Source organism: Pygocentrus nattereri, chromosome 4, assembly GCF_015220715.1.
Source record: "Pygocentrus nattereri isolate fPygNat1 chromosome 4, fPygNat1.pri, whole genome shotgun sequence".
Lineage (NCBI taxonomy): Eukaryota > Metazoa > Chordata > Actinopteri > Characiformes > Serrasalmidae > Pygocentrus > Pygocentrus nattereri.
The window spans coordinates 33111649-33137339 of NC_051214.1; the positions used below are offsets into that span (position 1 = coordinate 33111649).

The 25691-nt window shown below is 38.1% G+C and overlaps 1 protein-coding gene across 2 annotated transcripts in view; it reads right to left on the bottom strand.

Moving 5' to 3' along the window:
• The window catches only part of LOC108412110 (nesprin-2), a 132918-nt gene that overhangs the window by 47786 nt on the left and 59441 nt on the right, over window positions 1–25691 (bottom strand). Inside the window, exons 52-71 of one of the 2 annotated variants that reach the window (XM_017684013.2) lie at window positions 25472–25622; window positions 22674–22817; window positions 21184–21324; window positions 20700–20882; window positions 18615–18752; window positions 18242–18427; window positions 17924–18046; window positions 17604–17786; window positions 12615–12704; window positions 12296–12400; window positions 10613–10690; window positions 9902–10489; window positions 8560–8672; window positions 8240–8372; window positions 8030–8152; window positions 6270–6422; window positions 5949–6149; window positions 4085–4186; window positions 555–755; window positions 114–275 (exon numbers count right to left, since the gene is read on the bottom strand). In XM_017684013.2, the coding sequence (XP_017539502.1) occupies window positions 114–275; window positions 555–755; window positions 4085–4186; window positions 5949–6149; window positions 6270–6422; window positions 8030–8152; window positions 8240–8372; window positions 8560–8672; window positions 9902–10489; window positions 10613–10690; window positions 12296–12400; window positions 12615–12704; window positions 17604–17786; window positions 17924–18046; window positions 18242–18427; window positions 18615–18752; window positions 20700–20882; window positions 21184–21324; window positions 22674–22817; window positions 25472–25622 (3298 nt within the window). The remainder of the gene's footprint in view (window positions 1–113; window positions 276–554; window positions 756–4084; window positions 4187–5948; window positions 6150–6269; window positions 6423–8029; window positions 8153–8239; window positions 8373–8559; window positions 8673–9901; window positions 10490–10612; window positions 10691–12295; window positions 12401–12614; window positions 12705–17603; window positions 17787–17923; window positions 18047–18241; window positions 18428–18614; window positions 18753–20699; window positions 20883–21183; window positions 21325–22673; window positions 22818–25471; window positions 25623–25691) is intronic. The other variant, XM_037537746.1, reaches the window with a different exon arrangement.

Below are 25691 nucleotides of genomic sequence, written 5' to 3' on the forward strand. Positions count from 1 at the left end.
ATGTATTCACATAAAAGAAATAGAAAAATGTGACAATGCCTGTATTGATTCAATTATTTCATAGGAAAATAATGGATTTGCACACAAAAATACACATCATGTCATCAACCTACCTGTAAGTTGTACTGCATATGAGCTCCTTGCTCTTGAGCCTGTAAGAGTATTTCAGTGATCAACTGCCCAATTTCTTCTTGACCTTGCAGTGCCTCCTCTGGTAGCTTCTCAGATAGATGCTGTATCATCACATAGTACCTCTTCAACTCCTGGAAGTATTTCTGTCCACACATTCATTAAAAGACAGGTGAACAAAACCAGTAATGGAATGACTTGAAGACTTATGGCATGTGACTGTAACTAACGTATATCTAAGGTGTTTCTGGCCCATTTGTGCATTTGTCACTAAATCCAAAGATTTCATGTGTTTCTGAGCTTTGTCTGTCAACTGAACTACCAAAATCAACTCTGATTAAGTGATAAATAGTCAGTTCAAAGAACATTCAGCTACACTGTAATACATTTACTGGGTTGACAGAAGCTTGTATATGGCCATGTACCTTGTGTTCTTTGAGCAGTCTTTGGAGCTCACTGCAGCTTTGAGGTTTTTGGACTTGGCTGCTTTGCACTCGCTCAGGGCCCAGTTCCAGTAGAGCCCTTAAGGCCTGCAGAAGTGCCTGACAACTGCGGCGTAGTGCTGGTCCTTCTTCTACTGAGCACTGCAGCCCTCGAACGGAGCTCCATACACTGCCCTGCACACTCTGAGAGGACAGAGGAAAGGGAATGGATAAGTCAGTGACAATGTTCAACACACATTTCTTCTTCTTCTTTCGGCTGCTCCCTTTAGGGGTCGCCACAGCGGAACATCTGCCTCCATCTTGCCCTATCCACTGCCTCCTCTACTTTTACACCAACCATCTCCATGTCCACCTTCACTACATTCATAAACCTTCTCTGAGGTCTACCTCTTCTCCTTCTATCCGGCAGCTCCATCTCCAACATTCTTTGACCAATATATCCACTATTCCTCCTCAACACATGTACAAACCATCTCAACCTGGCCTCTCTGGCTTTATCTCCAAACTGCTCCACCTTCACTGTCGCTCTGATCTGCTCATTTCTAATCTTGTCCATCCTTGTCACTCCCAACGAAAATCTCAGCATCTTCATCTTCTCCACCCACTCCATCCTGCCTGCACCCTCTTCTTCACCTCTTTTCTACACTGTCCATTGCTCTGGATGGTTGACCCAAGATATTTAAAGTCATCCACCTTTACGACCACTACTCCTTGCATCGTCACCTTTCCACCTGCCTCCCTCTCATTCACACACATGTATTCCATCTTGTCTCTACTGACCTTCATTCCTCTCCTCTCCAGTGCAAACCTCCATCTCCAGATTCTCTTCCACCTGCTCTCTACTCTCACCACAGATTACAATGTCATCTGCAAACATCATGGTCCATGGAGCCTCCTGCCTGACCTCATCTGTCAACCTTTCCATCACCATTGCAAACAAGAAGGGGCTCAAAGCTGGTCCCTGATGTAACCCTACCTTCACCTTGAAACCATTTGTCACTCCAACTGCACACCTCACCAGTCTCACTATCCTCATACATGTCCTGCACCACCCTAACATTCTTTTCAGCTACACCTGCCTTCCTCATACAGTACCACAGTTCCTCTCTTGGCACCCTATCATATGCCTTCTCTAGATCCACAAAGACAGAATGCAGCTCCTTTTGACCTTCTCTGTACTTCTCTACCAACACTCTCAATGCAAAAATTGCATCTGTGGTACTCTTTCTGGGCATGAAACCAAACTGCTGCTCACTGATCTGAACCTCTCGCCTTAGCCTTGCTTCAACAGCTCTTTCCCATACCTTCATGGTGTGGCTCATCAACTTTATACCTCTGTAGTTACTGCAGCTCTGCACCTCACCCTTGTTCTTAAAAATGGGGACCAGTACACTGCTTCTCCACTCATCAGGCATCCTCTCACTCTCCAGTATTTTGTTAAACAACCTGATTAAAAAGTCCACTGCCTTCTCTCCTAAACATGTCCATACCTCCACAGGTATGTCATCTGGACCAACTGCCTTTCCATTCTTCATCCTTTTTAAAGCTGGCCTCACTTCCACCTTACTAATTCTCTGCACTTCCTGATCCAGTATCTCTCCCCCCGTTGTCCTCCTCTCTCTCTCGTTTTCCTCATTCATTAGTTCTTCAAAGTACTCCTTCCATCTACTCATCACTCTCTGTTCACTCACTAGTACATTTCCCTCTCTATCCTTTATCAGCCTAACCTGCTGTACATCCTTTCCAGCTCTATCTCTGTTTAGCCAAACGATACAAGTCCTTTACTCTTTCTTTACTGTCCAGCCTCTCATACAGCTCATCATAGGCCTGAGCCTTTGCCTTTGTCACCATTCTTTTCGCTATGCGACCAGCCTCACAGTACTCCTGCCTACTTCCTCATCTCTCTGGTTATCCCACTTTTTCTTAGCTGCCTTCTTCTTCTGAATACTCTCCTGGACTTCCTCATTCCACCACCAACTTTCCTTGTCTTCTTTCCTTTGACCAGACGAGACACCCAACACATTTTTGCCAGTTTCTCTCACCACCTTAGCTGTAGTTTCCCAGTCCTCAGGTAGCTCCTCACTGCCCCCAAGGGCCTGTTGCAATTTTTCCCTGAACTGCCTGCAACCATCCTCCTCCATCAGCTTCCACAATCTAATCTTTGGCTCTATCTTCACTCTCTTGCTCTTTGTTTCTAAACTCATTCTACAGACAACCACCCTATGCTGCCTTGCTACACTTTCCCCTGGTACCACTTTACAATCTCCAATCTCCTTTAGGTGGCATCTCCTGCTAAGGATATAATCCATCTGTGTGTACCTCCCTCCACTTTTGTATGTCACCCTGTGTTCTTCCCTCTTCTGAAAATATGTGTTCACCACAGCCATTTCCATTCTCTTTGCAAAATCTACAACCATACATACCCAGCACCTCTTCATCCCCTCTGTTCCCTTCACCAACATGTCCACTGAAGTCTGCACCAATCACTAATTTCTCCTCTCTAGGGACACCATCTACCACTTCATCCATCTTACTCCAAAATTCCCCTTTCTCCTCTAACTGACAACCAAACTGTGGTGCACATGAACTGACCACATTCAAAATCATACCATCAACCTCCAACTTCAGGCTCATGATCCTGTCTGACACTCTCTTTACATCCAGAACACTTTTCACAAGCTGTTCCTTTAGGATTATCCCTACTCCATTTCTCTTCCTCTCTACACCATGATAGAACAGTTTGAATCCACCTCCAATGTACCTGGCCTTGCTTCCTTTCCATCTGGTCTCCTGGACACACAGAATATCTACCTTCCTTCTCTCCATCATGTCTGCAAGCTCTCTGCCTTTACCAGTCATTGTCCCTATGTTCAGAGTCCCTACTCTAACCTCCACACTCCTGCCTTTCCTTCTCTCTCACTGCCTTCTAACCCGCCTTCCTCCTCTCCTCTTTGATGATCTACAGTAGTCCAATTTCCACTGGCACCCTGCTGGTCAACAGCACCTGAGGCGGTCGTTGTTAACCCGGGCCTCGACCGATCCGGTTTGGCAATCATATTTGTGATCCGCATGATAGTTTTGGCACAGGTTTTATGCCAGATGCCCTTCCTGACGCAACCCTCACCATTTATCCGGGCTTGGGACTGGCACCAGAAGTACACAAAGTACACCCCTAATGGCTGGTTTGTTCAACACACATTTAAGAGAAGATAAATTTACTCTACAGAACAATATCTTTCTGAATGACTGCAAATTATTACTACAGACAACAATATAATATTGTGATTATATTGCTAGATATTGTGACTGTGATCTTTTTACTAAAAACTAAAATATATGGCAGGATGCACACAGCATAAAAATAAAAACCTGGGCAATATGAGCAGCACATTGATCAGTATTATGAGTAGATGATCAGATCTACTCATCTAATTAGGTTATGATTAGACTCAACAATCAATATATAATGCACTGAACGTTTAAAAATGTATAAAAGGGAACAGATAATTCACCTGTAGTTTGGGTCGATCCTGAATTAGACTTCTTGAGTCACTTTGCTGAACCTCTTTGGCCTTCAACATCAACACCGGGCTTTCAAGCAATTGTTTCCCAGCCTATGTAAAATGGACATTAAAGACCTCAAGACAATGTAGGTGCTTACCCCCACCCCCCTCATTTCCCCACACAACAGTGCCTTAATTAATTAAAAACAAAAATAAGTAAGTTATAATGTCTATAAATCCAAGGATGGTGACAAAGTACAATATATATTTACACAATGTTTTTTAGAATTACTAGACCTTGTAAGACTTTGCAGTGGGATGGACTTGGATGAGCATAACATACAAAAACTGAAAGTCAGTTTGCAGGGAGAGTCTTAATATTTTCAAAGTACTTTATTAGGGGGCTCAGAATTGTAAAAAAAATATGTGTTGGCTGGTCCTCTAATGGTGTATTTTTTTCTAGTTTTAAAAGTAGCATCATGTCATTAAGCCATGATGTTTTTGGTGGCAAGGGTAATTTCCATTCAAGTAGTATTCTTCTGCGAGCTAACAGAGAGGCAAAAGAAAAGGCAGGTTTCTTGTTTTTTGTCATTGAAGTATTATCTGGCAGTACTATTTCAGCACTAGCTTGTATATCTGACTCAAAAGCCTCATTCAGGATTTTAAATATGGATGACCAGAAGTCCCGCAACCTATTACAGGACCAGAGCGTGTGGGTCAAATGTGCTTTAGCAACATGACATTGGTCATATATTTAGCAACATGACATTGGTCACTTTGCCAAGTTTTATCAGATATTTCTATGCCTAGTTCTTCTGCCCAGTTCGTTCTAATCCTATCTAGTGACACACTTTTAAGAGAGAAAATTGTGTTTAGTATACTTGAAATCTAGCCTTTAAGATGCATGGGCGTTTGCAGGATATTATCTAAAGCTGAAGCTGGTGGTAAGCAGGGGAAAGTTGAAGTTTGATTATAAATAAACTGACAAATCTGAAAATAACAAAATAAGCTAGATCGTAGTAACAAAACTTTTTTAGTGAGAGCACTGAACCTGGCGAAAGTATCATCAATATAAAAATCACTACACTTAGCAATACCCAATCTCTGCCACTGTGCAAAAGTATGATCCAGTTTAGCTGCTGGAAAAATGTGGTTATCACATATGGGGGCCAGCATTGAAAAATCTGTAAGGTTAAAATGTTGTCTGAATTGTGACAATATTCTAAGTGTGGAGCATACAACTGGGGATGAAATACATTGTGATGGGGGAAAAAGGTAATTTTGTTGTAATAAGGGCAGCAAGAGACAATGCTTTGCAGGAGTTTGTCTCCGCTTTACACCAATTAGTCTCTGGGAATTGGAACCAATAAACAATTTTTTGTAAGTTTGGATTTGGAAGAGATAGACCTCCTTGTAGCCTACTTCTTTCTAGGAATTCTTTACGTATTCTAGAGTGTTCTCCTCTTCATAAGAATGCCATTATCAGCTTATCTACTGATAGAAAAAAAGACTTTGGCAAAAAGATGGGAAGACATTGAAATAGATAGAAAAATCTGGGTAATATATTAATTTTAATACAATTAATTCTGCCTACATGAGACAAGTGTAGCGTATTCCATCTCTGAATGTCTGATTTAAGTTTAGAAATAAGGGGTACAACATTTTCCTTGAATAAGCTACGCATAGTAGGAGTGATCTTACTTCATAAATATTTAAAACCGTTTTAACAAACTGTTTTTAATCATAAACAACAAATTATTCCTTTTTGACTAAAACAGAAGCCATTTTTGACTGAATATTTTCAGTGGGTGAAATTTCAGTGCATCCTTTATTATTATTATCATTATTATTATTATTATTATGAGGAACTAACCTGAAGCTGAGGTGTATGACCCAGCTGTCTGCTCACTAGCTCCTCTTGGGATGACAGGGCTTTCTGAGAGGAGGATATGCAGCTGTGGAGACACTCTAGGCAGGAAGACACGACAGATGCCTCTGGACCCAAGGCCTCAGTGATCTCTGAGCCAATACTTCTTATCTCACTGCTTACAGACACCAGCTGTGCTGATACACACTGAGAGAGGAAAAATGGGAATAGACTTCAATAGGGCATGTGTTAATAATGCTCTGAGAGAAATATCTAACTAGTGGTGAAACACTGGAACCCAGTGGAGCATCATATGAGTGTTATTACCTGCAGGTTTAGCAGTTGGAGCTGGCAGGCTTCCTTGTTTCTTTCTGATGGTGTGTGTACTGTCTGAGTGATGCTGGAAAGTGAGTGACTCAGACCTGTCAGAGTCTCATACAGCTCAGACTGAACAGCTCCCCATAGCTCTGCTACAGCAGCCTGAAGGGAACGGCCAGAAGACTCAAGTTACAGTTGTAAGTAAATGTTGCAAATCACCACAGTCAAGTTACAAGTTTTGTTGATTTTCTAAGTGAAAATAAGTTAACACATAAATAAGGCATTTTTCTAAAAGTGCAAAATTTCTATTTGCTTGCTAAGTTTAACATAATGGAATAAAATGTGCCATAACTTTTGTCTAGGCCATGTTTCATACATATATGCATACACCCAAAAACACACACGCACAGACAAAAAAAAAAGGTAAATAGCAAACAAGTAATTGATTTAGGATTAAATCAATTAAGCATTAGAATATGCAGAAGTGTGTTCTCTGTAAAAGATTTGTATGGATTTGACTGACTGAATTTGACCAGGAATACCAAAACCTTTGCTTATGATTATACAAACACACAAAAGCAGTTTTCTGCAGATTTTGTTTCTACTGTTGGGAATTAGACTAAATTGAACTATATATGATATAATGTTAAATGCTATTTTGAGCATCAAAGTGATTGGCCAAATATTGAAAAGCATCTGTGATCAACAACATCTGTGATTCTCAAAACATCTACCAAAACTGATGGTAACTAAACTGGAATCAGTCTTCAGTGCCTAAATGAAAAATCTAATTTATACAAATTTCCTTTAACCCAAATGTAACCAGTCAACCAAGACACTTATGGCTTCCAGATTTAGTTTTACACTAGAACTTGGTCATTGTGGTTAACAAATACTGAAAGAAAGCATTCCACTAGCATTGCAGAACCTGCATGGCTAATTCGTCTAATACTCACTTCAAACTATGTCAACCTAAAATAAACTTGCTTATCTATAAAAAAAATTCCAGGCTTCATGTTTGCTACTGTATTAGCTATGCAACATATTTTGTAAGTATGACGATTCAGGTATGCACAGTGCATGTGTGGCATTGTATTGGAGTTAATTTTAGGTCTAGAAGTTCTTAAAAAAATATACTTTTTTTGTTTACAAGGAATTATGCAAGTAAGTGGTAAACCTTCTGAAAATTTTATTTTCCCAGCTCAGGCTGTCAAATGAGACACTACATACTATACTTTTTTTAATGCACAGCAGTTTTTTCCAGACATTTTTTGTTACCTATATATATATATATATATATATATATATATATATATATATATATATATATATATATATATATATATACACACAACATATACAGACGGAAGAGGTGGAAATTGTTTTAATCAAATATTTATTCAAATATTTGTGTCGAGCCATGTTCATTTCATTTTCACTTAAAAAAAAGTGGTTAGCAAATGTTGCATGTTAACTACTTAAAACCATATAAATATATTATTTTTTCTAACAATAATTTTGGTAGCAGTGTTGAATGAAAGCTTCACTCATGCAGCCAATTTTTTTTTGTGTAAATTGAGAAAAAATAACACAAATTACTGATGGTAATTCTGCAGCAAGATGATGCAAATTCCTGCATAACTCATTAATTTATATAATTGATTTTTAAAAGATAAAGGGACATATATTGAACTTTTTGAATTGAAATTTGATATTTGATTTTTGGCCAAACCATTACTATAAGGAAGCTATAACAGTGTGAAGCTCACCTTGGTGCCCATGCTGCATGCATTTTGATGGATATGCTGAAGTTGCTCAGAATGTCTATGCATTTCTTGTATGAGGGAAGGTCCTATATCACTATCCACCTCATGTTCAGCTAATCCTGTCCCCTGCAGAGAGGAACACAGAACAATACATATAAGAACAGAGAAGTTCAGAGAATCGGTTAATAGTCTTTATACAGAACTGACACAGACCTCTGATGTAGTTTTGTCTTGCACAGTGTTTAAAGAGTCCAGCAGAGGCTGCAGTCTGTGGTGAAGCTTAGTCCAGGTCTCTCTGGTCATATCTTTTTCCACTGCCTGTCCAGGAACACATACACCACTGGACCTAGACAAAGACGAGCCTTGTATTTTTATTGGTGGTTCATCAGTGGTCATCAGTGGTCCTCACTGGACAGTGAAGGACATCCAATTTGTTTATTTTATCATTGCATTCCCTTACTGTAGTGTTCAATGATCTTTCCCTCAGCTTATACCAAAAGATCTTTATTTGCACTGAAAGTGAAGAGCCCTACCTGGGATGCGTTTGTGTCTGTGTCTGTTCCTCTTGCTCAAGATCAGAGCTGCTGCTGTGACGAGCAATGGCCTCAATCAGATCTCTTTGCTCTCTCAGCTCACTCTGCACCTCCTTGAGAAGAAGAATTATTAACTATGTGCACCAATAAGGACAGAATATTTCTTCTACAGTGCAGTACTGAGTGGTATTGTGTCTCAGGTTCAAACAATAAGGGCTTCAATATAATACTTTACAAAGAAATACAACTGGTCAAATGTTTTTCCAGTACGTTTGCAGAAATCCATATCCTACATTTTTTGTAGCATTTTATTTTTTCCTGAGGTCCACTTTTAATATTTGTGTTATGTATCAAAAACAACTCATTTTTACCTATTCCTAATCCCTAAATTAACAGCTGTTTTTGTTACTGTGCCTTTAAGGCTGAAATATGCAAATGAGTTCTGTTCTGATCCGTTGTCTCATATAACGGCTCATTCAAAAAGCAGAAACATGCCTTGTGAATATGTTGTTTTTTTGTGAAATAACAAAAAGTGATGAATTTAATGGTTTATATATCATTAATGTTGGAACAAAACCTTCTATCTCCGAAAAAAAAGTTACTTTATGGGAGAAAGAAAACTATTCTTAATCTTCAATGCAAGTCAATGTAACAATATTTTATTCTACTGTATGTCATTTTGGATCTTTTCTTTTGATCTGTTCGTTGTGAAGTTCTAAAAAGTGTAAACAGCAGTTTCTAAATTATGTAAAAATATGAAAAAGATTTTGTTCTGAGAGCACTGGCATGAACTGTGTGGAATGGGAATTTAACAGTACATTCAGAAACAATGTCTGCAGACTACTAAGACTCATTTATTTTAAAAAGTGAGGAAAATTTGATGGTAATGATAAGACATTACAGTTATTATTATCCCCCATTTGATGCTACACTGTATAAGTTTCAGGGATATGAATACACAACATGCAGAACATGTTGTAATGCTGACACCTCTGAACTTTGAATCATTATCTTGGACTTTACAAGGCGACCATATGTTAGTGTGTTTTTTTCTCCTCAATAATACTACTTCTTTCAGTTTTATCAACATATATAATGCAGCTTTCTAGTTCTTTTTGCTCCAAAACTACCTGAAATACTTTATAGAGCATTTAAGAATAGTTTTGATGTCTAGTATATATTTACATCTACAGTGTATAAGTTATTAGTATTTAAAAAAAAAATATTAATATGACAAGTGATTCATTTTCTTTTTACAGCAGTGCATATAAAGCAGCACTTATTTTTAGACATACAATGGGACACTAACGATTCAAAATGGTGGAATGGAGTAGTAGTTTACCAGAGTTGTGCTGTTTTGAAGTTCAGTCTCTGTGTCTCGGTGAGAGATGACCAGTGCAGGCACCATGGTCTCCACCACCTCACTGACTGGAGCATCTCTCCGTTGGACCTTACTGACTGATGTGCATGTGTCTTCTTCAGTATTTGTGGATTTGGAGATGGATTGGTCTGTTGATGTTTCCTGAGTCTCTGACTGAGTCCCCACATTAGTGGCCTCCTTGTTTTTATCTTCCCCATCAGGATGTATGGCAGAAGTTTCTGTATTTTCTGATTTGATTGAATCTTTCACTGTCAGCCCTTTAGGATCCTCAGACAAGATTTCTGCTTGTTTGATATCTTTGAGTATTTCCTGCGTTTCTTCACTCATTTCAGATGCTAAAGCAAGTTGCAAAGCAGGTTCAACTGTCTGTGTTAATGTCTCCATAGGTCGGTCAGCGATTGCAGGCACAGAATCAGTGTCTACAACAACTGAACTGTTTTCTGCAGTAACGGATCCTGTATGCTGTGTACATGAAACTGTAATTCCAGATTTAGAATCAGTTGTCAAAGGTTCAGACTCCATGGACTTTGTTTCTTTCTGAGGTGATTCCTGTAGAATCGGGATTTAAAGGTAAGAACAGGACACATGTCCCTACACCATTGAGACACTGCTTAGCTGAAAGATGTGACTATTTAAATCATACAATTCTCCTAACAAGAAGGCAAATCTTACCTCAGAGACAGAAAATTGGACCACAATGGTAGCATCAGTTTCAGCATGCTCTTCATCCATCAGAATCTCGTCCGGGTCCTGGTTTAGATAGTTGGGACAAGAAGACAGTGTTTAAAAATAGACCTGATAGCTGGAGACTGAATTCTTCAAAGAGAAAAGGAGAGCAGCTGTATCTGACAGGAAGACCAAGCAGGTTGTGTTTGGAATAACAGATGGATTTGGATGGACGACATGGATGTTGTGACCAAAAAAAAGGAAATGAAATAAAAAGACAAAATGTATGCTTAAAATTTCAAATTTGAAGGGGACTTTCACTCGTCTAAATCGTTAAGATGTAAACAAAGTCATTTAGAGTGGTTTGTTGTGAAATAAGCCATTCTAATATTGTTTACAGTGGTGGTAACAGGAACCAGACAGCTGAGTCGTTAATGCCTGTAAAAGTTACATCACAGAAAGCTAATACAAACATGGTTACAGATTTATTACCTGATGGTTCTATGATAGTTCATAGAGATGAGGTTTTGGCCTAAAATATATTTTTTTTATCCATTCATGGTGAGGTGTACACACAGGGTGGTGGAAAACAAAATAGTACCCCCAAAAAACTTTGGTTTGTTTTGGCTTTACCACTATTTTATTATTATAAACATACATATAAAATCATATAAGCAAATGCCGACATTTGTGCTGTTGAGTCGGTAAATTTCTCTATGATGCACAATTTCACATCAAACCATTTGATATGACTTTGTTTACATCTTGATGACTGAATTATGTAAAAGATTTTTGGAATTCTCCTTTAAATATAAATTGTGCTTAAACAGCTTACATTATTTTCATATAGTCAATGAGAAAAAAATATTTTTTACAAAAATACTTTAACACAAAAATACTGCTTTAAAAAGCAGCCCTTTATTGTCTGGACCATAAAGATAAGTTTTTACATTAAATAAAGAGGAAATGCTTTTCCTTCTCCTACACAGTTACTGTGCAAAACTTCTGACAATGCACAAAACTTCTGACAATGACTTTATGAATAAATAGAAATAAAACAAAAATCAAAGACCGAGGACTATTGAAAAAGTTCTTGCAATTTGCATTTTGGTTTGTTAGTTAAGCAAGAAAAAAAGGGGTCTGAACCTAAGCTCTGCAAGTTGGAGAGAAAGTAAGAAAAATCGAATTATAAAAACAAGTTCGGGAGAAGGACCACGCCTGAAACTTGTCCCCTCAACATCCTTCGCTCTATAAACTTCTCCTCCCCTCTCCTTTCAGTTGCCTGTGACATAAACTTCACATCCCATCATCACCCTGTCTTCTCCATCTCTTCCACAACTCTTTTGCTGAGCGACAGATGAATACAGCTTCCTTGATCTCAGTAAAGCGGCTCAGAACTCCTGCTTAGACTTTAGAGTTTCCCCTCTATCCCATGATCAGTTTCAGGTGTAGTCCAAACACACAGAACAGGCACAATAAAGGCTTACTGAAGCAGAGAATAACTAAAGTGAAATGTGGCCTGAGAATAATCAAGAATAAACAAAGCTAGAGTTGCTTTGCATTCTGGAAAGAAGTTTGCAGTTTGGAAGAAGCAATCAGTGCAGAAGTGAAAGAAATTCAGAACCAAAGACGTCCTCCAAGGCAGTGAAACTAGAGCCACCCTGCTCAAGATAGAGATGTCTTCTGTACCTCTGGAACACTATACGTGAGAGTCTCAGAGGAAGAGTGACTGTCTTCATCTTCATAATCATCATCATCCTCTTCCCCAGCATGTGGTATTTCGGCAGGCACCTGCTTTACAGTTTGGGGAGTTTGTGAGTTTGTGAAGAATTCATTAACCACCTTCATCATCTAAATTCACTTCTGTGCTAGAACATCTCATCATTTGAAGGCAATGATTAGACGGAACACAGTGTGTACTCAGCTATTCAAAGCACATCTGAGGGCATGTGAAATGTACTCAGCTGTTCACGGTGAGAATCAACGTAAAACTGGGTGTTAAACTTACCATTATATCTCCAGGACACTGCAGGGTCAGGCTAGATGCCATTGCTTGCTCAGAGGGGGAGATAAGCTCCACAGGATGACCGATAGCAACCTGTGAGAAGACACAGTAGGCATCTTATAATAAAAATCATACAGAATTTCTGGATTAATAATGATAACCGAAACTAACTTCAGCAGTTATTGTCACTGACTGTTAATTAATTTGTGGCCTATACCAATCCTGTTCTTTTTTTTTTTTTTTAACAAAGATTAATTCATGATTTGTTTATGATTCATTTATGATTTATATATTACATAAATCAATTACTGTGCACTACTGTTTTGAGCTTGGAATCAGTTGCCATATCAATAATATTTGTTCATTTCTATGCATTTATTACTTATTCAATGTGGTTTCAGATAACAAACTGGTTGTGAAATTTTTTTAAACTGTTTTATTCAATAATTCAAGCACTCTCTGCACATAAAGTTAATCAAATGATAACATTTCATTTTCCATACACAATTTTTTGTCAGGTTATCTGTCTTGAAATTGGATCTCCGTTTTTGAAATGTGATGAAGCTTAGATATTAATAATTTGATCGTAACTTAAAATATCTGTGATATTACTTTCTCAGTCATTTCAGAGTCTTGGTTGTCTAAACAGCTCTAACTCCAATATTAGACAGACTATTATGATATTTCTCCATTTACTGCTAAATAATATATTGGTTGCTTATATTTAGTACCCTCTTATCCATTAGTCTCTATAATATTTCATCATGCCTTGTTGATACATTGCTGTTGATAAGGTGTATATAAAACTAATGTCCTAGCAAGAATTCCTATTTAGCTATGATTCTCACAGATCCACTTCACTAAATTTACACACAACCGAAGGGATGCTCACCTCCTTTTACTCTCACAGATTGGAAAGAGCTGGAGGGAAAAACATGAGGTCATGTGGATGTGGATTTTAATATCCTTTCCTCAGATGATAAACTGGGGTCCAGCATGCCAGAAAACGCAGAAGGTCTTGATGATCATAAGAAATAATGATATTTGATAATACTTCACTTAATGGCTCAAGTTCTCTTGGAAGAAAAGATTGGCTATATTTTTGGCCTCAGCTTATTATAAATGTTTCTTAACCATGTTTATAGCTGACATTAATTAACCAGTTTCCAGGGCAATTTTGCAAGGATCACTGTTGTATCAGAGATGTGCTTCACTGCTTCTCTTTAATCACACTAATAATATCATCCCAGAAACATGATTCCAAACTCCAAGACAGAGTGCTGAAGGTCAGAACTGCTTTCATCAAAGATAAGTGAATCAGACACTAACAACAGCTATAAAACTGTCAGGGATACAGTTAAATGTCTGAGCTGGTCCTAAGACCTGAATAAGTATTTGGCATAAAGATCTAAGTGACCGTTCAGAACTACATAATCATATAATGAGTGTTTCACATCTTAAATAATGATCATGAATCTGTCAAGAACAAAGAAATAGGGGGTGAATTACTTTCAATGACTTCACAAGCTCATACTACTGAAATTTATAACACTATTTAATTTTCTTTCTTTTGTATATCCTGTTGCATATTTCATATGTAAGAATTACTTTTTCTATTCAAATGCTGAGTCCTTTTTTTGTGTATGTTAGTATAATGTGCATTTTTTTTTTTTTACAGTACCCCAAAAACATGATTTAGGCCTGTTTTGGATGTCCCTCAGTTGTGCAACATTTTTTTTTCTTCCATAACACTGATGGATTGTATATTGATGGATATGTATGTGTATAAACAAAAAACAGAAACAAACAAAATTTGTCTTTTTGAGCAAGCAAGGCAACTGCTTTTTTGTGGCAGTTGTAAATTATTATTTGCTATGAAGAAAGTTGCAGTTGTACTGTCCACTTTATCTCAGTACAGCTATCTCTATGGAGACACGTGAACAGTATCTCATAACCTGAGTGTGGAAACATATTTTAAGACCCCATTTTAAGAAGATTTTAACATTGTGCTAAATGTAAATAAAAACAGAATGCAATGATGTGCAAATCATTCTAACCTTACATTTGATTGAAAACAGCACATAGATTTTTTTTGTTTATAAATATGTGCTTATTGTAAATTTGATGCCAGCAACATGTTGGAAAAGGGGCAACAAAAGACTGGTAAAGTTGTGTAATGCTAAAAAACATGGTGAAACAGCTAACAACTAATTAGGTTAACTGGCAACAAGTCAGTAACATGACTGGATATAAATAGATTATCCTAGATAGAGGCTGAGTCTTTCAGAAGTAATGATGAGGAGGGCTTAATTTCTGGAGAATCTGGACAAATCTCTGTATGCAAGGGACAAGGCCGAAAACAGAACACAGTACTGGCTGGCCATGATCTTCGGCTTCTCAGGCAGCACTGCATTAAAACCAGACACAATTATGTAACAGATATTACTGCATGAGCTCATTAACACTTCTAAAAACCACTGTCTGTGAACATGGATTATCGCTGCCTCCATAAGTTAAAACTCTACCATGCAAAGAAGTAACTGCATATAAACAGAATCCAGAAACACTGCCTTTTTCTCTAGGCCTGGTCTTATTTAAGATAGAGTAGAAGAAGCAAAGTGGAAAAATGTCCTGTGGTCTGACATACCAAAATTTTTAAATTCTTTTTAGAAAACATGGATGCTGTGTCCTCCGGGCTAAAGAGAGGAAGAACCACCCGACTAATCAACACATAGTTCAAAAGCCAGCATCTGTGATAGCATGGTGGTGCATTACTGTACATGCCATGGTGACTTGCACACCTATGAAGGCACCCTAATGCTGAACGATATATAGAGGAGCAACATATGCCACATTTTGTATAGCAACCTAACTGGATCAACAGGATTGTATTTGATTCTATTAATTAAAAATATCCAGGTAAATTTACTTTCTGCCAGCAGAATGGCTACTAGGAGACCTGCAAAAAGTGGGTACCTACATAAACTAAAGATAATGGCTCTCATTCATCAAAGTTTCATATGGTCAAATGTTTTGCTAAAATAAGCACCTGCAAACTTCATGGCCAGTATTGTTATTCATCAGTGTCATCTTTTCATCTGCACAGTCAAATTTACATATGGTAGGAGCGTATGTAAATTTGAGTGTAATAGTTTCATAACCTGAAATAAAATGCTTGACTTGTGGTTAACTAACCAAAGGTATTGTGAATGTCATATACCAATAATAAGAATTAAAACAGAAAATAATGCCAATATTTTGTGCACATAACAATTCAATCCAGGTAATGCACTTACAAGCCCAATTCCAATGAAGTTGGGATGTTGTGTAACATATAAATAAAAACAGAATATGATGATTTGCAAATCCTTTTCAACCTATATTCAATTGAATACACTACAAAAATAAGATATTTAATGTTCAAACGGATAAACTTTATTGTTTTTTGCAAAATTCACTCATTTTGAATTTGATGCCTGCAACACATTCCAAATAAGTTAGGACAGGGACAACAAAAGACTGGGAAAGTTGAGGAATGCTCAAAAAACACCTGTTTGGAACATTCCACAGGTGAACAGGTTAATTGGAAACTGGTGAGTGTCATGATTGGGTATAAAGGGAGCATCCCTGAAAGGCTCAGTCGTTCACAAGCAAGGATGGGGCGAGGTTCCACACTTTGTGTACAACTGAATGAGCAAAGAGTCCAACAGTTTAAGAACAACGTTTCTCAACATCCAATTGCAAGAACTTTAGGGATTTCATCATCTACAGTCCATAATATCATCAAACGATTCAGAGAATCTGGAGAAATCTCTGCAAGTAAGCTGCAAGGCAGAAAACCAACATTGAATGCCTGTGATCTTCGATCCGTCAGGCGGCACTGCATTAAAAACCAACATCATTCTGTAAGGGATATTACCACATGGACTCAGGAACACTTCAGAAAACCATCGTCAGTGAACACAGTTCGTCGCTCCATCTACAAGTGCAAGTTAAAACTCTGCCATGCAAAGCGAAAGCACCCAGAAACACCAGCTTCTCTGGGCCCGAGCTCATCTGAGATGGACTGACGCAAAGTGGAAAAGTGTCCTGTGGTCTGACGAGTCCACATTTCAAATTGTTTTTGGAAATCATGGACATCGTGTCCTCCGGGCCAAAGAGGAAAAGGACTGTCCGGATTGTTATCAGCGCAAAGTTCAAAAGCCAGCATCTCTGATGGTATGGGGGTGTGTTAGTGCCCATGGCATGGGTAACTTGCACATCTGTGAAGGCACCATTAATGCTGAAAGGTACATACAGGTTTTGGAACACCGTGGTAAACATGCCCCTGTCCCAACTTCTTTAGAACGTGTTGCAGGCATCAAATTCAAAATGAGTGAATATTTGCAAAAAACAATAAGGTTTATCCATTTGAACATTAAATATCTTGTCTCTGTAGTGTATTCAATTGAATTTACATTGAAAAGAATTTGCAAATCATCGTATTCTGTTTTTATTTATGTTTTACACAACGTCCCAACTTCATTGGAATTGGGGTTGTACTTTACACACACACACTGATAAAACATATGCTAAAACCATTCCATGTTCTATAAAAAGATACATGCTTTTGTTTTAAACTATTAACAGACTACATAATCATGTCATACTATCATCTTACAAAACTAAGACATTTTGTCTATTTACCATTTTTTCTTTCCAGTCCTCATGATTTTTACACTATTCAGCTTGGTTAGTGGACAGAGCACCTCAAACTCAGTCTACAAATATTAAAATGAACTTATTGGATAAATTAGCGTGTGCTTCATGTCACAAGCATGTAAACGAGGTACTGGTGGGCTGGCACTTGATTTCACGCAATATCACGGATTCGTTATTTGCAAAGTTTAATGACTCAGACACACAGTATTTTGTATTTTGATGAATAAGGGCCACTATCAATGCTCTGACTCACAAAAACAGTTATAGCACAGACAACAGAATAGTACAGACCCTAATTGTAGCACTCTGCTCTACAGTAAGCTGCTGTAGGTCATGGATGGGCTGCTGAAGCAGCTGGGCTCTGTGGAAGGCTGATAGAGTGTCTTCTGCGCCTGCAGGCAGTCCCAGGCCAGCCCTGCACCTCTCAATCTCAGCTATGGTTGTCTTCATCACCTGAAGGTTGTCCAGGATTACCTGTAAAATGTAGTAAAATCAGAATACCTTCTGAATAAGAGTGAAGTGTCATAAATGGGCTTTGAGCGAAAACAAAACTAGTGGCAACAAAACTATTTTGTACTACTACACACAAATATATCTGTGACAGGACTTACCTGTCTGTTCTGGAGATGTTCCTCTAAGGAGATGTCCTCTGTGCCCACTGTAGATAAGATGGTTCTGATCTTTGTTACATTCTTCTCTGTTGTTTTCACCTCTGCTTCAATGGCATCCATTTCCTACATACAAAGATGCTATGCAATAAAAGCCATCAGGAAATCCCAAATGGTATGTCTCTGTAATACATCTCAGTTATGTACTGCATCAATTAACGTTAAAACGCAACTACCAAGAATAACAATACAATAATACAACTCTGCAGTCTGCAGTCATCTGATCCTTATATAAGTGTAGCCAGAAACTGTGGTGCTTACTGCGGCTGCATGCTGGAGCTGGGTGAGTGGCTCCACAGAGCGGTGATGCATATGGACTACACTGGTGTGGACCTGTAGAAGTTTCTGCTGTTGAGAACTGGTGTCACACACTGCTGAGATCTCCTCCAGAGCAGGCCCAATAGCCTCCAAAGCACTCCGGATCCCCTCTGACTCATCCAGCACCATCTGTACACCAAACAGCCTCTCAGAGACAACTACTAAATGCCTATTTAAGCTACAATTTGTCTGTGCAACTCACTATGGTGAAAATGTAACAAAGTGTACATAAGTAAAGGCTTGGAGCAGTTTTACTAGAAAACAGTTAAGCCAGCAGGCCTTTAAAAAAGACTATTTTATGTGCAAGTGGACAGACCTGTAAGGAGTTGGCATGGCTGTGGAGGCACTTGGCAGTGGTGTAGGTGTGTGGGGTATCCAACCAGGACTGAGCTTCAGCCAGCCAGCAAGTAGAACTATGGAGAATATCCTCATATTCTTGTAGACACGAAGGGATCTAAATGCACCACAACATGATTTCAGAACAAATAAATGAACCCATAAACACATTTGTGATAAACAGAGACTCAGAAGCTCTTTCTTAAACCAAACAGCAAAACATTTTTTTTTCTGTAATATTGTTATCTATCAAATGAAGCAAAGAAATATTAATCAATTTCAAGAGTATAACGTATATTAACTTCAATAAATATCAATTTGGCTTCTTCCACTCAAATAACAAGAAATTACAAATTGTATTAAAGAAAACAATTCAGCACAGTTTCTTATTTGCAGAAATTTAAAAAACAGCAAGTGAAATGGTTTATTATCCAGAGGACTTGCGCTGTCCACTGTAATATTATTTACCATTCATGACTCATCCAATCCTTTAAAAGTATAAAGATTAAAAAGAGCAAAGAGAGTCTGGAGCTGCAAAGGATGGTTTGTGTGTGGGAGGGGGTTAGCACCTGGGTGGCAACATAATCAATGGCCTGAAAATATTAAAAACAAGATGATTTTTACATATTGATCAGTCCTAACTAAATGTAATTTTTAAATTGTGTTGATTGCATGAGATGTCATCAAGTTATAAATTAATTAATATTAATTTTAATAAAAAACATCTGTATTCTATGTTCTATTGTGAATAAAATATGGGTCTAAGATTTGCAAATCATCACATTCTGTTTTTATTTACATTTATTTACATTTTACACAGCGTCCCACCTTGGAATTGGGGTGGCAAATGCAGCAAATACACATTGTGCATTAAAATGTGCAGAACTGTGTTCTCTGTAGAGCATGTTTTACCTTATTTTGACCTTATCCAATCAGCAAAACACGTGATTTGACCAGGGTGCCCAAATATTTGCATACAACCATAAGCAGTACATAACTACATTTTTTTGACATAACTACATTTTTTGTTACATTTTAATACAAAGGATCAGAGAATATTTTCACATAATAGATCTCGAAACTAATTTGTTGGACTGTAATGTACACACACACACACATTTTCTAAGCCGCTTCACCCTCAGGGTTGCAGGGGGATGCTGGAGCCTATCCCAGCTATCATCGGGCGGAAGACAGGATACACCCTGGACAGGCTGCCAGTCCATCGCAGGTTAGACAGACAGACGCACACACACACACACACAGGGGCAATTTAGCACATCCAATTGGCCTGACTGCATGTCTTTGGACTGTGGGAGGAAACTGGAGTACCCGTCGGAAACCCTTGCAGACACAGGGAGAATATGCAAACTCCACACAGAAAGGACCCTGGTCACCCAGCTGGGGAAATGAACCCAGGCCCTTCTTGCTGTGAGGCGACAGCGCTACCTACCACACCACTGTGCTGCCCGTAATGCACACTATTATTGCATGTTAGCATATATGCATATAGCTACCATTATATTATTATGCTTTCTATGAACACAACAAGCAAACTCAAGCAGAAAACACAAAGAGTGTGTGCTGTTCATATGACTCATGAGGTCACGGTCAAATCAAAATGAAGCATAAACGTATCCCACTATTTATAGATTTATAAACAGTGGCATCCACAAGTCTGACTGTACTAGTGAAAATGCTTCTATATTATATTCTTTTATAATTTAATACAAAGCTTTTCATTCCATATGATGTTATCAGCATAACAATTTGAGTAGAATATTTGAAGGTTTACATGAATATCAGAATTTTTTGAATTTAGTATGTCCCCCTTTTCCTTTAATGACAGTGTGCACTCAAGCTGGCAGGGACGCCTTAAGTTTATGCAAAAGTTATTTATGAGTAGACTGAATCTACAAGGGTTGTCTAAGCGTGTCTCAATAGAAAGAAATGAAATGTGGGTAAATCCATCTTTTGAGAGGTTCAAGCCTGAGGTGATAGTGTTTGCTATTTCTGACCTGGGAAGCACAGGGAGATAATGTAATGGAATGAAAACAAGATCACTTACTCTGCTAATGAAGGCAGTCCTCTGCTCTGCCTGTTTGGCTACAGCCTGATAGAACTGCAGTGGTTTGGTGAGCTCATCCATGAGCATGTGAGCTCTTTCAGGCTGCTCCTGAGCCAGTTCCTGAACCTCCGCTTCCAGCTCAGTTATCTGAGAGTGCCACTGATCTAACTCATCCCATACACGCTGCAAATGTGGAGAGAAATAAACATAATCATGCAGACACATATCTTCTTCTTTCGGCTGCTCCCTTTAGGGGTCGCCACAGCGGATCATCTGCCTCCATCTTGCCCTATCCACTGCCTCCTCTACTTTCACACCAACTATCTCCATGTCCACCTTCACTACATCCATAAACCTTCTCTGAGGTCTACCTCTTCTCTTCCACTGTCGTGCAAATGTTTTATTTATCTAACAATTATGCACACATTTGTACTAAGCAAAATTCAATGCTTTGTTTTTTTTCAAGTTTTTAAATCATACTCACCTTCAGTGTGTTTTCAGCTTCTTTTACCGTGGAACTCTTTTTTTGGAGCAGGGCCTGCACACAGTTTAAGCCCACAGTCACCTCACCCAGCTGCTCACTCATTTTGTGAAGAGGGCTAGCTCTCTCTATGGCCTGCTTCACCTGAAACACACAACGGAACAGTCACTAATATTGGTTTTATGAAGTAAATATTCTGTGACAAAACCTATTCACTGAAAAATGCTGTTTGCACAAATATTCAACTCCTGTGCTGTAAAAGCTCCTAGTTTACAGAGCTGAAAGATACTGTCCAAACAAGGACACAGTTTGCTTACAATTGGCCTTCACCTGTGAATCACTGAAAAACTTCATCTTTTTAGGACAAAATACCCACATTATTTGAGTACCACTGGTCAGACTGAGAACCTTAATAAAAGCTGTGAAAATGAAGACTAAAGAACATTCTAAGGCAATGAGAGATAAACCTATAACAAGGAAAGAAAAAGGGAAAGTTTGGATATCCTAGTAAGCACTGTTGGATTAACTGTAAGGTAATGGATACTGTATCTGTACCATATCATCAGACACTGCCTAGACAAGGCCGTTCCTTAAGAGCAAGAGAGCAGTCTTGTGAGGGAAGCTACAGTGTGGCCAACAATCACTGAAGGAGCTACAGAATTCAAGGCTGAGACTGGAGTGAAGGTGTGCCAGTCAACAATATCAAGAGTATAGGAGGGTGGCCAGAATGAAGACATTACTGATGAAAAAAATAAAACACATCAAAGCGTCTAGAGTTTGCCAGAAAGCATCAGAGTGAGCCAATTAAACTGTGGGATAAGGTTTTGTGGTCAGACGAGACAAGAAAATTGAGCTTTTTGAGTCTGCTTAAAAACGAAAGCTTGAGAGAAACATCACCTTTCAGCAGGACAATGATCTCTTAGCATAAGGCCAAAGTAACCTGTGAGTAGATGAACAATGAAAGATGTTGATGAAGCGTCATCCAACCAACCTGAACAACCTGGAGTAAATCTGTCAGGGAGAATATGTGGAACTCACTCCCAAACAGTGAGCAAAGCTAGCAGAAAGTTCCCTTAAGAGATGTGAAGCTGTTTTTAAAGCAACAAGTGGTTCTACTAAGTATTAGTCTGAAGGGTCAAATACTTATGCAAGCAGCCTTTTTCATCTGCTGACAAATAATGAATTTTGAAAATTCAATTGAAGAGCACGTCAGTTTTCGATAAAAAATACTGTCTGGAAAAATCTGTGTTAGTCTTACTTATACACATTTTATGACTTTTAAGGGAGTTGCATACTTTTCCAAGGCACTGCATGTATATGTACGCACACATATACATAATCTCTGTATTTGTATGTCTGTGTATTTATTATTGTTTGTCTATAAAATATTACTATCAGTGATAAAGCATCCATTACAAAATACATTCCATAGGCAAATACAGAAAACAATTGCTGAATATTCATAACACAGTTGTAGTGACTCGCATATATACCTTCTCTTTGACTTCTTGCAGGCAGAGAGTGATTTCTTCATGTAAAGTCTGGATCTCCTGAGGTGGCTCATTGCTTTTCTTCTTCACCCTGTTCATAATGTCCTGCAGTCTTCCATGCTGAGAGCCCAACTCTACTTTCATCTCCTATAGAGAATGGGACAGAGGTACAGACTGTGCATGATGTCACAACAGTTAAACCAGCAACTGGTTTAGCAGAATCCAGGAAGGGTTCTAATATGGTCTATTACAGTTACAACTAGACATGGGCTGACTGCAGAACTGGAGGCAGCAGTTTCAGGACCCTAGGTTTTCATGACGTGGATATAAGGACCGCATTTAACACATAGAAAAGATGGACGATGACAGTCAGAGTGTGAGTACGGAACGTGAATATATTAAACATTTATTATGCCACCTAAGTCTTCATTGTGCCTCAAATATCTGCTTGAGATTTCATTACTGTAAAAGCAGTATGTGTAGCTGACTGCACCTTTATTTTTACACAATTACGCAAAATGCAACTCCTAGTAAACAAGTTTAATTCGGAGACAAAGTAGTATTTGGATGGAATAAGCTTTTAAAACTATACGTTAGATCAAGTAGTAGTATTTGGGTGGAATAAGCCTTTAAAACTGTAAGTTAGATCAAGTAGTAGTGTTTGGGTGGAATAAGCTTTTAAAACTATACGTTAGATAAAGTAGTAGTATTTGGGTGGAATAAGCCTTTAAAACTGTAAGTTAGATCAAGTAGTAGTGTTTGGGTGGAATAAGCTTTTAAAACTATACGTTAGATCAAGTAGTAGTATTTGGGTGGAATAAGCCTTTAAAACTGTAAGTTAGATCAAGTAGTAGTGTTTGGGTGGAATAAGCTTTTAAAACTGTAAGTTAGATCAAGTAGTAGTATTTGGGTGGAATAAGCCTTTAAAACTGTAAGTTAGATCAAGTAGTAGTATTTGGGTGGAATAAGCCTTTAAAACTATACGTTAGATCAAGTAGTAGTATTTGGGTGGAATAAGCCTTTAAAACTGTAAGTTAGATCAAGTAGTAGTATTTGGGTGGAATAAGCCTTTAAAACTGTAAGTTAGATCAAGTAGTAGTATTTGGGTGGAATAAGCCTTTAAAACTGTAAGTTAGATCAAGTAGTAGTGTTTGGGTGGAATAAGCTTTTAAAACTATACGTTAGATAAAGTAGTAGTATTTGGGTGGAATAAGCCTTTAAAACTGTAAGTTAGATCAAGTAGTAGTATTTGGGTGGAATAAGCCTTTAAAACTGTAAGTTAGATCAAGTAGTAGTATTTGGGTGGAATAAGCCTTTAAAACTGTAAGTTAGATCAAGTAGTAGTATTTGGGTGGAATAAGCCTTTAAAACTGTAAGTTAGATCAAGTAGTAGTGTTTGGGTGGAATAAGCTTTTAAAACTATACGTTAGATCAAGTAGTAGTATTTGGGTGGAATAAGCCTTTAAAACTGTAAGTTAGATCAAGTAGTAGTATTTGGGTGGAATAAGCCTTTAAAACTACAAGTAAGGACAGAAAGAGCACTGGTCATCCACTTTACTAAGGTGCAGTGTCACAAAAACATAGGGTCCCAGATCTGCAGTCCTAGAATTGCAGTCCTGAAACTGCTGCCTCCTATTGTGCAGGAATATAGTGTAGGGGTTTGTTAGCTAGATAGGTTTACATTAGGTAAAGAAAAGGGGTTATGCCAACACTATCATTAGTTAGCTGACAAACCAACCTTCGCAGTGAGGTTATGAGCGAGAGAGTAAATGAGCGAGAGAGACAGAAATAACCTTACTGACAGCACTTTATGTTCTTTGTTTTTATATTTCTCTTCAGTATTTGGAAACACTGATGCAATATTTACCATATATTGCTGTGTAGAGTAAGGTAATGTCAGTAAAAAGGTCATATAGCATAGCACAATTTAATATCCCTCAATTCCTCAACCCATAGATGAAAACTAAGAGGCGATGGGCAGATTTTTACCAGGTGAAATAGAAAAAACTTGAATTAATTGAGCTCTCATTACTTCCTTAAGTTTATGTAAATATGAGCTTAATAAATTCAATATATTACTAACACAAGCAAGGAGAGGGAAAGACACAGAAGGCAAATGACAGGGCTGAAGGAGCAGATCTGATGGAGGTTAGTCATTAAGAAGTTGTTCAAGCTTTCAGTTAAAATGAACTGAATTTAACTTCACTGAGAAAATATTTGTCACTATGACCAATACATTCTTTTACCTAGCTTATTATAACATTCCTACAGATCAAAATCACATTCCTTTTTATTGCACTGAGACTGAACTGAACTATAATCTGTGTATTTGAGTAATACATTTTAGGACCTTGCAGCTTATCTAAGAGAGAGGAGAGTGTATTGCTTGACTTCAGTAATATTTTCTTGGTCTGTGTAAGTGCAAGTATGTCTGCTGTGTCTGTTGACCTGTTGTAAGTGGATGGATATAGTATTTTAGTCATATTAGCTATGCCAATTTGACCAAATAGCCATTTCCATGCATTTTCTGGCTGCTCTGACTTTAAAAGGGCATAATGAAAAATATATTTTGGGGTCATTAAAAGATTCTCTTGGGGACCATGCCCCCCAACCCCTCTAGGACAGGTTTAGCTCTCTTATCCATGAACCTCCAGTGATAACCCTGCTGGAAACATTTCATTGAGCAAAAACATTCTAAACAGTTTCTAAGAACACTGTAATACATAGTTTTTTAGCTTTTATATCTGTGGGATGTAATATATCTTTTCATTCCCACACCAGAACATAAAATGAGCACTAACCTGTATGTGTGAGGGATCTGACTGGTTCTGCAGGACAGACAGAAGTGAGAAAACACTCTGCTGCACTGCCTTCAGTTCTTCCTGCAGGCGACCCCATTCTTGAATATCTGATAGTACGTCACGTCTCACCTCACTAATTTGTTCCCTTAGGCTGTGAACAAAAGCGCAGACCATTCATGTTTTGGACTATCATGAAGTTACAAGTAGTGTTATCTTAAAG